The 13,823-nt window shown below is 43.5% G+C and overlaps 2 protein-coding genes across 4 annotated transcripts in view; one reads left to right on the top strand and one right to left on the bottom strand.

The window, feature by feature from the left end:
* The window catches only part of PRMT7 (protein arginine methyltransferase 7), a 32,526-nt gene extending 18,724 nt beyond the window's left edge, over positions 1 to 13,802 (bottom strand). The window contains exons 1-5 of one of the 3 annotated variants that reach the window (XM_084861043.1): positions 13,654 to 13,802; positions 9,136 to 9,302; positions 7,276 to 7,312; positions 6,339 to 6,488; positions 4,836 to 4,944 (exon numbers count right to left, since the gene is read on the bottom strand). In XM_084861043.1, coding sequence (XP_084717169.1) covers positions 4,836 to 4,944; positions 6,339 to 6,488; positions 7,276 to 7,312; positions 9,136 to 9,230 — 391 coding nt within the window. In that variant the 5' untranslated portion in view covers positions 9,231 to 9,302; positions 13,654 to 13,802. The other 2 variants (XM_084861042.1, XM_084861044.1) reach the window with 2 other exon arrangements.
* LOC311610140 (dipeptidase 2-like) overlaps positions 1 to 13,823 on the top strand; it is a 564,319-nt gene that overhangs the window by 330,541 nt on the left and 219,955 nt on the right. The window lies entirely within an intron of this gene.

Here is a 13,823-nt window from a genome sequence, read left to right as displayed (position 1 = left end):
ATTGATACCTAGAATTCAGAATCCTCAGTGTCTTATACTAAATCCAACTGAATTAAGTTTATTTCGTGTTATCAAACAATACCCGTTGTTTGGGAAAGTAGGGTTAGGGAGGACCTATTAACTCCACTTTCTAAACTTCTATAATGTAATGTAATGTTACTTCTACAGTTATAATTTTTAATGAACCAAGAGACAAAACAGACTTTGGAAGGGGCCATTCATCATGGAGAATTAACTAAACACTCCTAATGGCTCATGAATTACAATTTGACAAAGCCCACTCATCTTCCCCACAAAGAAAACAAGTCTCATGGATGATGCAAGAGAACAGAAGCATTAAAGTGATTGAAAGAACAGTGCAGCAGAGCCTAAACCTTGAGTCATGGAGACCTGGGCTTTGAGCCTGCACCCTCAGCACTGGCCATCAGTCACCTCATCTGTTGGGGGGGTGCCTTAACGAGATCTGCTCCATGCAGCAGTGGTTAGGCTAGCAAAGGTAAAAACTATCCACTTCCTGTGAAGTACACTTGTGCTCAATGGCAATATGATGTGAATGGTAGCTAAGAAGAAACAGGTCCTCTGGCCTGGAGAATACCCTCCAGAGTGGCCCTGCCTATCCTCTCTAATGTGATGCTAAAAACTCCAACGGGAATTCACCATCCCAAACTGAGCCAATCATATCCCACCCCCATTCACCTGCTTCTCCCTCTGATGTTTCCACCTCAGTGAATGGCGCTTCCACACAGTCCAGAAACCTGGGCATCATTTACTAGCTCCAGGAGAGTAGAGACCCTGACTGGTCTGTTCACTGTACCCGAGTGCCTAGAACAATCCGTAATACCCAGCAACTGTCAGCAAACATTAGCTGAGTTCTTGATTCCTCCCTATCACTCTACATCCAATCAATCACCAAGATCTGCAAATGCTGCCTCCTGAATAATGTTTAAGCTAATTATGTAATTTAAAATGATTTATTACCCAAACATGCATCAAATCAATAAAACTTTATGACCCAGTAAATTTCAACAAAAACTCCTGACAGCCTGGTGTCTAACATGTGAGTGAGAGCCTGAGGAGGGGTGCTTACTCCAGGTGCACAAATGAACAAATGCCGGATGAACAAATGCCCCCTGAGTCAGCTGCACACATGCCTGTGTGTAATCCATCCATCTCTGGGAAACAGGCAACGAACTTAGATGCTATTTTTAAAAAGAGCTGAGGACAGAACCTTCGAAAACGTGCATTTGGGGGAGAACAGGAAGACTAAACAGCAGAAGTACCAGGGCTGCAGTGTTTGAGAGGAGAAGCAGAGGGAAGACCATCAACCTTGGCAATAAGAAAGCCACTTACTGTCAAGTTGGAAGAGTGGAAATAAAGTCCCATGCACAAGGGGCTAAGGACTAAGCAAAGTTGACAATCTACTCACTAAATAAATATTACTGAATTCTTTCATGCCAGGCATGAAAGTTATGGGATGGAATAAATAAGACCACACAGTCCATGACCTCAGAATGCTTCAGCTGAGTGGGGATATAGACATTAAATACATAATTACATAATGATGTCATTATTTCTTGATAAGCACTACAAAGAAAAAGCATTAAAGGACTTGAGGGGTATAGCCTCATTCAGGGTGTGTGTATACAATACACAGCCTAGAAGAAGGCACAGAGCCACAGAGAGAGTGACATAGCAAAGGCTGCTCTGCTGGTCGATCTCTGTGTTATCAAGACAGACAAATTTTGCCCAGCTGGTGTTTCTGTGGTTGAGCATTGATCTATGAACCAGGAGGTCACGGTTCAATTCCTGGTCAGGGACATGGTCGGGTTTCAGGCTCGATCCCCAGCGTGGAGTGTGCAGGAGGCAGCCAATCAATGATTCTCTCTCATCATTCTACCTCTCTATCCCTCTTCTTCCTCTCTCTGAAATCAATAAAAACATATTAAGAATAAATAAATAACCCCCACCTCTGGCCAAAACAGAGTAACTGGAATCGGACTTATCAATCCACTCTAATCAACTACAAAACCAGACAAAATATTATGAAAGAAGCATTTTCAGATGTTGAACAAAAGGCAACACAGCCGAAACCGGTTTGGCTCAGTGGATAGAGCATCGGCCTGTGGACTGAAGGGTCCCGGGTTTGATTCCGGTCAAGGGCATGTACCTTGGTTGCAGGCACATCCCCAGTAGGGGGTGTGCAAGAGGCAACTGATCGATGATTCTCTCGCATCGATGTTTCTAACTCTCTATCCCTCTCTCTTCCTCTCTGTAAAAAATCAATAAAGTATATTAAAAAAAAAAAAAAAAAAAGGCAACACAGTTTAATCCCCAAGAAGGGACACAAAGTGACCCCTACTGCTGCTCTGGCTTTTAGCAAGCAGGCTCTTTCCAGACCACAGTACAGGGAACGAGAACGTGAGAAGAGCACCGCAATCTTGCTGAGTTAAGGAAACAGCAACTGGAGTTCAGGGAAGTGGAGGCATCTGGGACTTGCAGGAGAGAAAACAGAGATATAGTTACACAGAAAAGGGCTTCAGAAACCTGCGCAGGGCTCCCCTTAGGTCACTGTTGAATATAATAGGGCAGGACTCTAGAAGGCCGGGTAAAAATAACCATGAGGCTGTAAGGTGAACATTTCCAGAGTTCACAAAGGACTGGGTCACATTCCAGTTCTGATCAGCCAGCACACGGGCGCTGAGTAGAGACCCTAGAAAGGTCATTACCAGTTTGGCTAAAATAGCCACAGAGCTGTGGTTCTCAACAGGGGTGACCTATACAAGAAACTACCCTTCACCCTGGGACATCTGGCAATGTCCCAGGGGTAAACATCCTACAATGCTCAGAATAGCTCCTCACCCCCCAACAGAAAATTATTAGGTCCAAAATGTCAACAGTGCTGCTGTTGAGAAGCCATGACTTAAAGCTACTGTAACCCTGCTTCAACGAAGCTTAAAAACAGCCTGGAAAGGACCAAACTGATCTACAAGTAACCCAGCTGCATGCCAAAAGAAGCTTTTAAAGGAAGACAACAAAATCCAGCCCTTAGCAAGGCAGTTTCCACTATCCACAGCAAATAAAAATCACTAGATATGCCAAGAAGGAAAATGTAGCCCAGATCTAGGATAACAGAACAAACCACTGGATGACAGAGATGGCAGAAATAGGAGGTAAGAGTGTTAAAACAGCTGCTGTAAATATGTTCAGTATTTAATGGAACATAGGAGAAAAAAATAAAGTTATAAAAATATAATCATTATAGAGATTAAAAAATACATACCAGAAATGAAAAGTTAACTAGATGTGGTTAACAGTGGATTAGACACCACACAGAAAAGATCAGTGAACCTAAAAACCTATCCAAGAAACTATCTGTGTCCATTAACAAGTGAAGGGGTAAAGAGACTATGGTATGTCCACATATGAAGTGTTGCTTAGCAATAGAAGAGAATGATTTTCTGATACATGAAACAACGTGGTTGAAATCTCAAGAGCAATATGCAATGGAAAAGAAAGCAGGCACAAAAAATACACATTATATGATTCCACTTACACAAAATTCTAGAAAAGGCAGATCTCATTTCTACTGAAGAAAGCAGATCAGTAGGCGCCTAAGGCCGAGGCTATGGGAAGGATTGAAGAATCTCTTTGGGGAATGATGGAGATATTCTATTATCTTGATTATGGTGGTAGTTGCAAGTTTATTTAAATTTGTCAAAACTAATCAAACTACCCACTTAGCATGGATGCATTCACTTTATGTAAATTTTGCCTCTACAGCCCTGGCCGGTATGGTTCAGTGACTGGAGCATTGGCCTGAGCACTGAAGGGTGTTAGGTTTGATTCCTGGTCAAGGGCATGTACATGGGTTGCAGGTTCAATTCCTGACCCTGGTCAGGGCACATGCAGGAAGCAACCAATCGATGTGTCATTCTCACATTGATTGATGTCTGCCTCTCTCCCTGCCCTTCCTCCCCCCCCTCCCACCTTCGCCACTATCTCTAAAAATCAATGGAAAAAATATCCTCAGGTAAGGATAAATAAAAAAGAAAAAAAAAAATTATACCTTTGGGGGATAAAAAAAATATACCTCAATAATGTTGATTAAAAATGGAATAATGATTTGTGCATTCTTTTGTATGTATATCATGTTCTAAAAATTAATAAAAGGGAATTCCAATTTCTTCTTTTGTGCATGTTTCCAATTTTCTATAGAAATGTTGTTGTTTTAATGGGAGAAAAGTGTTGACCTTAGGTAGATGCTTCATACTAAAATACTGTGTTTTAAAAAATGGGGTTATGTTCATAACCTTACTCCAGGCTTCTTTTACACATCTTTCCACTGTGCTCTCCAGGTATCAGTGTCATGAAATTTCAGAAGTCCAGTTCAAACTCCTAAACTCTAAAAAATATTGTGGGAACATGGAGAGATTGTGCTACACAGGCAAATCTCTCATGTTAGACGCGGAAGCAGAATGTCAGAACTAAGCAAAACCATTTCTGCTATATACTTAGTATCACTTCTGTCTGATAACACTTGAAACTCAGAGAGCTGAGCCACACAAGAATCCAAACTTGCTTAAAGCAGAAGAAGGTTTCATTTGCATCACTGCTACTGCTCTTGATTAGTTCTGGTTTACCCATTGCTGATTCATTTTAGCTAATAGAGAAATAAACCAATAGAGAAGAAAAGTGCAGGCCCCACGCAGAAGACACATGCAGGCCCCACATCTCTACAATTACTTGGATAAGTTATTCCAGACAACTTGAATAAGCCATTTCCTCTCTCTTACAAAAGCAAGCAAAGCTTTCCATGTAGTATGTGTTTATCTTACCTGGCCCCACAGTAACCTCTGTAGAATGCTTGTTGATAACCTTAATCTTATCACTGAAGCCATTTTTCTCCACAATCTTCACAGCAGCATCAGCCATAGGCTTAAAAACCTACAAATGAGAGCCAAAACCCAAGAAAATAAGCAATCAATTTAATAAGCAATCATCCTAACACCCAATAGTAGCAAGACATTCCTTGATTCTAGTCCTAAGATTTGAAGTAAAAAAGGTCTGCACTACAGAATTTCCTTCCAAATATACAAAATGAACCTTTGTTACCATTCAAGATATAGGCAAAATATATATTTGGGTCGATTTAATTTAAATAAACAAGACTTCATCCATGTGACTGCAATACTTTATTCTATAAATGTGTGTCATGAAAACAAAGGAATGAGATTTCCCTGAGTTTAACTGGCAGCTAGGAGTCCCCAGGCACAGGAGGGGAGGGAGAGGGCTCTGCAAGGGATCCCAGGGAGGTTGCACTACCTAGTAAGGACAGCAGGTGGCAGTGCCGCACTAGAGGGAGCCGGGAAGACTTGCCTCACAAACTATAATATAATATGATCCGTGAAGCTGCTCTAGACCAAAGTGAGACTGTTACTGTGTTAGACCTAAGTGTGAGCAAAAACGGGATGTGACCTTACTCTGGCAAATGACATCCAAGCAGAGGTTTGTTCCAGATTCCTAGGAAAATTCCTCTTGCTCTTAATAAGAAAAAAGTGAGGCCATAGCTGGTTTGGCTCAGGGGGGAAAAGTGAGGAACCCAGGACCGTGCTTTGTTTTTAAGACACTTGCCACAGAAATCATATACCTGGGTTGTGGGTTTGATCCCCAGTGGAGGAGCATATGGAAAGTAACTGATCAATATTTCTCTCTTTCCCTTCTCTCTTTAAATATGTCCTCAGGTGAGGACTTAAAATATATATATATATATATATATATATATATATATATATATATATATATATATATATAAAAATTTTAGCAATGGTAATTAACTATGAATTAACAAACTACCTTTATTTTATATTTAACAAATTTCCTATAAAGATATGTATTATTTGCATGATCAGAAAGATAACATGTTTCATGATTTATTATGGGAAAGAAATGGCAGATTGCCAATCTATTGGTAAACATAATAAGATAGCTGGCTCTGTAGGGACATTTAAAATAGTAGGTCTCAATCTTGGTGCATATTCAAAACGCCCAATGCCAGACCACATCCCAGAATAATTAAATCAAAATCTGGCAGGCGAGATGTGGAGGGGGGCTGAGCATCAGTACTGTTTAAAGCGTCTCAGTGATCCTGACATGCATGAAAACACTGTTTGCAGAGGGGCAAACATGCTCCTGGAGGAAGAAATTGTACCTGACTCAGTTCTGTGCTTTCAGAGCCTGGCCCTGGGCCTGGCACAGAGTGAGCACTCCACGAATACCTATGAACAAATGGGCAGGCAAAGTGCAAAGGGCAGGACACCCACATGAAGAATGTGGCTTACCTCGATGGCATAGCAGAAGTCGGCACCTGCTGTGACTGCCATCATGGACAAGAGCCCTGTGCCGGTGCCAATGTCGAGAACCAGGGCCTTCTGTCCTCTGTCCTTCACCCTGCTCACGGCAGCCCGGATGCCCTGGTAGTATTTTATATTCTAAGAGAAAGGGAGAAGTAACTGTCACGTCATACTAGTTGTTATAGATAAGTAGAAAGGTGCTTTGTGAAATTCTGGTCATGGTTGGCAACAGCAGTGCAAGTCATGACTTGTGGCCTTTCTGGCCCCTCGAGGAACAGCACTGGCTTGCTGAGCCAGGCCGGCCTTGTGAAATTGCCAGAGCACTGGGTCAAACTGTCACCCTTCATTAAGCAATTATCTCCCCTCCACACCCACTCTTCTGTGTCTGCTTAGTGATGCTGGGGCTAGGGCTCTGGAAGCACCTTCTCCTTGTTCCAGCTGTTAGGTGCACACATAGAAGAAGGATCTTGAAGGTGACTGGAAGGTAGAAAGAGGGAGGTAGTTGCTCCTTCCTGTATGGCTGCTGCTCTCATCAGTGCCCTCCCAGGTTCCAGGTGCCAGCTCCTGCCTGGCCTCCCATAACCAGCCTCCCCGGGCTTCCCTCATGAGTAGCAGCAGCACTCAAACAGAGATCCCTCTTGGAGGTCCACAGGACCTCTCCTCTAAGCTTCCAGATCAGGGGTAGGAAACGTGCAGCCCTCAGGCCCATAATGCCCACAGAGGTCCCATGTTTTGTCCTAGTTCACACTCAGGTCAAAGGCAGAGCCAGAAATAGGACCTAGCCTCCAGACAAAATTCCCAACCACTAGGCCATACTAACTCTCAGCATCATTCCAACATCGTGCCTCCAGGGGAAGTTTTTAACTTCCCGTAATCCGAGATTTCAAAACCCCAAATCAAGGTAACAATTTCCTTTTACACTTACTCTGTCTTTGTCGTGCAGCATATCAGCGTAAGAAGATCTAAAAACCAAAACGACAGGTCAGAAACCTCTGCTAAAAGTAATATACATCAACATGTGAACATATTCACAGATATGTAAGTGCATTCTTAAATCAGATGAGACAAGCATCCAGGCAGATTTTAAACTATTTTAAAAGAATTAAGTGAGGGGGGGGGGGGGATATGGAAAGTAACCTCACACAGTGATGTGATCATAAATTCCTAAGTTAACACACCTTTGGAATAAACCATCCTCAAGAAGGCACACACATAATCTTATTAAGCTATTCTATAATCCAATCACCACTTTGCTTTTTCCCTCCTTAATTTCAAATGCATAGAAGAAGCTACAAAACCGTTATTCTCTGGAGCATTTGAGATCTTGCTCTCTATATATGTGGTCAGTTTGGTTCAAATAAAAATTCTCTACAAATTTGGAATTTCATACATCAACAGTTATTCTATATAATACATAGGCAATACGGAAATTGACCATCACACCCTCACAAGATGGCTGCCTACACCAGGCCAGCAGAGGAATTAATGAGGGTCAACCAAATGATGAACAAACAGGCTGCGTGGGGTGACCAGGCCAGCAGAGGGGGCAGTTAGGGGCAACCAGGCAGGCAGGCAGGTGAGTGATTAGGAGCCAGCAGTCCAGGATGTGAGAGGGATGCCTGACTGCCAGTTTAGGCCCGATGGAGCCTAAATTGGCAGTCGGACACCCCCCAAAGGGTCCTGGATTGGAGAGGGTGCAGGCTGGGCCAAGGAGAACTTCCCCACCATGCACAAATTTCATACACCAGGCCTCTAGTATTCTATAATTCTTTGGTACTAAATAAAAAACCTCAGGCAAATATTTATTTTTCAGCAAAGAACCTAAGACCTAAGAATGCTCTAGTAGTCATCCCTGTCACAGTAACTCCAAAGCCACTAACGTACTGATCATTTTATACATTACATATTTTTTAATTAAATCTTTATTGTTGAAAGTATTACACATGTCCTCCCCACACACACACACTGACCCCTTATAACCTACCCCCATACACATTTTTTCCTTAGACTAACTTAGGCTGAGTTTGTCTAATACTTTACATAATCTCGCATCATTTCTACATTGGGATAATCACTAGGGGGAGGAATTGGGGAAAGGCAAAGTATACTATCTGCTGTATATTCAGCATTTTCCTTCATGCCATCAGGAAAAACTAAGAGTTTAACCAAACTATAGAGTGTTAAAGGGAGGAGAGTTGATTATCTATACTTCGACTGTAGCAATTACCCATTTCCACTGGCCTTTACCTCTCTGCACCATCATTTTTTTATGTCTGTCTCTTCCACAAAACTACCTGTTCCTTAAGGATGGGAACCCTTTCTTCTTCATTTTGGTACTCACTGCCCTAGCATTTTGGTACTCACTGCCCTAGCACTGTGTTGTCATGTTGTATGCACTTCATGATTGATAAATAACAGTAACTCACATACTTTTAAATATCCCTTCAAAGGAAAAAAAAAAAGCAATTTTTAATTTTTCAGGGGAATTTAACTATCTGAGGAATGTCACCATTTAAGTGACACAGTAAATAATGAACTTTCGTAAACTCTACTACTACTGAACCTCGGGTCTTCTCTGCTCCACTAGACAGATCCGCTGACTCAGGCATGACTCAGCCTGACTCCCACACAAACATACTTGGCTGAGCACACCTGCTTGGGACCTACACCTGCTTGGAAGCACTGGGTAATACCCTATTGCACGCTCAGGCTAAACTTCAAGGCATCTGCTTTGAGATCAAGTGCCCCAGCCAGCTGCAGCCAGCTGTGAACAAATGCTTGTTACCTGGCAATCTCCTGGTGGTAATCATAGTGCTCATCTTCCTCCAGCCACTCCACAGACCCTGTGGTCGGATTAGCCCGCCCACAGAAGATCTTCATGCCGCCCGTCAGCTCCTCAATTTTATCACTCGCCAGCTTACTTCTTATGGACAGGTCAGACCTGTCAGAAACCTAGTCACATTATAATGACCAAGAACGAAAAAAAAAAAAAAAAAAAAGTTAAAAGACAAGAAAACAAAGCGGGGAGGGTGGTCAAGAAATTGACAAAAATGTCAAAACCACTGAAAATATTTGTTAATCAGAATTCTCATATTTCCAGAAAGACTTACTTGGTTTTATATTCCCCATATAACATTAAAAACTATAATACATAAGTTCATAAAACTATCAGGAAACTTGAGCAGTCCTCAGTGATTCCAACAGGGTCAAATGAGCTTCAAAGGTACACCTGGGCATAGCCTCAGGTAAAGGTAGGTGAGAAAGGAAATAAAGCAGAGGAAAGGGCTAGTAGGAAAGAACAAATAGAGATTGGGGTAGTGGTAAAGAAGTGCCACTAAAACTATCTAAGGATATTAGACAGTTTAAGTTAACCCTTTGCACTCCGCTGTCCCCTCTCAGGGGACATCGGAATTCTAGCATATCACTTGGATGTCCCCTCTCAGGGGACATTGCAGTTTAATAGTGATTACGGGGAATTGAGTTAATTCAACGCACGTTTCGCAAAGTAGCGTCGAGTAGCTGGTAGCCAATGTCCAGAATGGTTCGGAGTGCAAAGGGTTAAAATACAAAAATGGCCAAGACCGGTTTGGCGCAATGGATAGAGCGTCGCAATGGATAGAGCGTCGGCTTGGGGACTGATGGGTCCCGGGTTCGATTCCGGTCAAGGGCATGTACCTTGGTTGCGGGCATAACCCCAGTAGGGGGTGTGCAAGAGGCAGCTGATCGATGACTCTCTCTCATCGATGTTTCTAACTCTCTATCTCTCTCCCTTCCTCTCTGTACAAAATCAATAAAATATTAAAAAAAAAAAATTTAATAAAAAAAAAACAAAAAAACAAAAATGGAACAATTCAAACAAATTAGGAAAACCTTCATCTAAACAAGTCACAGCTATACACAAACATGGACAATGCCAGGAATATAATGTTGAGTCATTAAAAAAAAAAGCAAGTCACAGAATACATATAATAAGTTCACATTTATACAAAAAATGGAGGCTCAGTGCACGAATTCATGCACCAGTGGGGGTCCCTCAGCCTGGCCTGCAGGATCTGGCCAAAACTGGCTCTAAGTCGACATCCCCTGAGGGGTCCTGGATTGTGAGATAGTGCAGGCCAGGCCGAGGGACCCCACCCGGTGCAGGAAGGGACACAGGAGGTTGGCCTGCAGGGGAGGGACTGCTAGAGGGCTCCAGGGCATGTCTGGCCCATCTGGCTCAGTCCCCAGAAGCAAGCTAAACTACTAGTTGGAGCGTCTGCCCCCTGGTGGTCAGTGCACATCATAGCGAGGGATTGAGCAGCCTTAGCATATCATTAGCATATTACACTTTGATTGAACAGGCGACTGACAACAGAACACTTAGCATATTAGGCTTTTATTATATAGGATGTATAATTATGCAAAACAGAACAATACATTCTTTAAGGATCACACTAAAGTGCATAGCAGGAAATAGGATAGTGGAAAGGAAAAAAGATGGGATTCAAGAGGGTCACACAGCCCAGCAGGTGTGGCTGAATGGTTGAGGGTCAACCTATGTACCACGAGGTCACAGCTGGATTCCCAGTCAGGGCACATGTCCAGGTTACAGGCTCAATCCCCAGTGGGGGCATGCAGGAAGCAGCCAATCAATAATTCTCTCTCACCGGGACCGGTTTGGCTCAGTGGATAGAGCGTCGGCCTGCGGACTGAAAGGTCCTGGGTTCAATTCCGGTGAAGGGCATGTACCTTGGTTGTGGACACATCCCCAGTGGGGGGTGTGCAAGAGGCAGCTGGTCAATGTTTCCTTCTCATCGATGTTTCTAACTCTCTGTCCCTCTCAATTCCTCTCTGTGTAAAATCAATAAAATATATTTTTAAAAATAATAATAATAATTCTCTCTCATCATTGATGTTTCTCTCTCTCTTTCACTCTCCCTCCCTCCCTGAAATCAATAAAAATAAAAAATAAAATAAAGAAGGGCCACACAGGGGACTTAAAGAGCAATGATATTCTTTTTCTAAAACTGGGTGGTGGGAATACAGGTGCTCATGACACTGTCATTCTCCGTGCCTATTTATCATAATTACTTCTTATCTACTCAGTATTTAATTTTAAAAGCAATTTTGAAAAACCTTTCATTAAAAAAATGTTTCAAGCCGAAACTGGTTTGGATCAGTGGATAGAGTGTCAGCCCGTGGACTGAAGGGTCCAGATTCTATTGCAGTCAAGGGCATGTACCTTGGTTGCGGGCACATCCCCAGTAGGGGAGGTGCAAGAGGCAGCTAATCGATGATTCTCTCATCGATGTTTCTAACTCTCTATCTCTCTCTCTTCCTCTCTGTAAAAAATCAATAAAATATATTTAGAAAAAAAAATGTTTCCAAAAAAAAATGTTACCAGACAGATAAAATGTCTTGTATGGCCTTTTCACTCAAAGATATTTATTTCTGAGAGACAAGAACACCACAGCTTAAAGTGTGAAGGCACTTCTCAGCAGGAATGGGCGTCCCCTCCCTCTTACATTCAGAAACAGCAAGTGTTCCACATTCCCCTTCATTCTTGTTAAACACTGATCCATCTTCAGGAAACCTGATTAATTTTTGGTGAAGGAGGTCCTCTCAGACATTTTATTGGCCAGAGTTTTTGGCTTTTTCTTGAAATTATCAAAAACTAAGTAAATACCGAATTCTTATACAAGAGGATGGGAAACAGGTGATCGCTAGCTTGGTTCTGAAGACTCAGGTGATCACTAGTTTGGTTCAAAGTAGCCAATCTGTCTTTCAGCAAAACTTTACTTCCAAAACCCCAGAATACCTACTTTCTAATCCAGGTGCTCTCAAACCACCTGACCTCAGTAAGTAATATATTTTACACGGAGACACAATACAAACACAAACATAACTAAGTTTCACAAAACGATACATATTTCGTCTTGCTATGGGCAAGGCCCTCATATATTTTATCCTGTTTTCGTTTTATTTTTTAATAGACCATGATCCACTGAGCTGACTTCATAACTCAGCAATGGTTTGCAATCTAGTTTGCAAACTACTGTGATAACCAGCTCTGTACATCTCACGTGCTATTCTTTTTAAAAGACAGTGTCTACAACTACCAGAGTCTGTAATGTGCTTTAGAAAACTGTGTCCAACACATGCTGTAGAGGAAAGAAATTACCACATTTCAGTGAATGTTCAGGGAAAGCTTAAAAGATAGGTAGGGCCCTGGCGGGTTTGGCGTAGTGGTTAGAGTGTTGGCCTGCGGAGAGCAGTGTCGCTGTAGGTTCAATTCCCAGACAAGGGCACATAACTCAGTTTTAGGTTCAAACCAATCCAGCAGGGCCTAGCGAAAGATGGCCAATCCATGTATCGCCTCTCTCCCCCTCTTCTCTCCCCCCTCCCTCCATTTCTCTCTCTCAGTCTTAAAAAAAAAAAAAAAAAAAAAAAAATCAATGGGAAAATATCCTCCTGTGAGAATGTACACACACACACACACACACACACACACACACACAAAGATGGGTAGGACTTAGGTGGGCGTGGGGAGAGGGCACTTCACCACCTTAGGAAGCTTAGACTGTCATGCACAGTGGGCCAATCAGTCCTGCTTAAGTGAAACTGAGCAGAGTCACACAAGTTGGTGGGTCCACATTGTGGAGGGTCTAGAAACCCTTATCCTGTGGCAGTCCCTTTCTGTCTGTGATGTTGCTGAGGCTACGACTGGGATCACAGAGTCTTTTCAAAACTGTGGGGAAGTCACTGGTTTCCTAGTCACCTAAAATGAGTACTTAAGTAGGGAACCACGTCCTGTAACCTCTCCACATACACCTTCTCCGGATAAATTTCTTCACCTATTATTATGGCGTGTCCCTCCCCCAAAAGACCACACTCCAGACTCAGGAGATAGCCTGACCCCCCTCCTCATTCGCCAAGAGCTGTCAACGAATGTGGACGTTTACAAGGAGGGACTGGCAGCCACCACGCCACGCTCCGTCGCTGAGGGGAAGATTCCAGGTACGTCCTGTCAACCAGCTCATCGCAGAGATGCTTCTTCCCCTACGGGCCCAGCAAACGGCCATCACCAGAGAGGGCGGCAGAGAGCCGGGGCCCGCCTGACACCCCGCTCTTCCGCCGGCCCGGGCGCTCTGAGCCGCCCCACGCGGACTCTATAGAAAGGTTCTCGCAGGTCCCGCAGAACTGCGTACCGCGCCGTCCGAGAACCTTTCTCCGCCCACGCCAGGCCCCGCCACAGGGAAGAGGATGCGGGCTGCATCCCGGACTCCAATGCGACCCCACCTACCCAACATGCTCAGCGCCTCACCGGCCGTGCGTGCCGCTCGTTCACTTCCGCCGCCGCCACGGCCACGTTCCCGCGGCCGGCGTGAGGGGGGCGGAACTTCCTACGGACAGCTGAGCGTGCCGGGGGCGGGACCCGGAAGTAGAACCGAAAGTCTTTCCGGTCGCACCCTACGCGTTGTTCCCATACTGCTT

Source organism: Pipistrellus hanaki (assembly GCF_964339955.1).
Source record: "Pipistrellus hanaki genome assembly, chromosome: 15".
Classification (NCBI taxonomy): Eukaryota; Metazoa; Chordata; class Mammalia; order Chiroptera; family Vespertilionidae; genus Pipistrellus; species Pipistrellus hanaki.
This window is presented reverse-complemented; position numbering and strand designations above follow the sequence as displayed.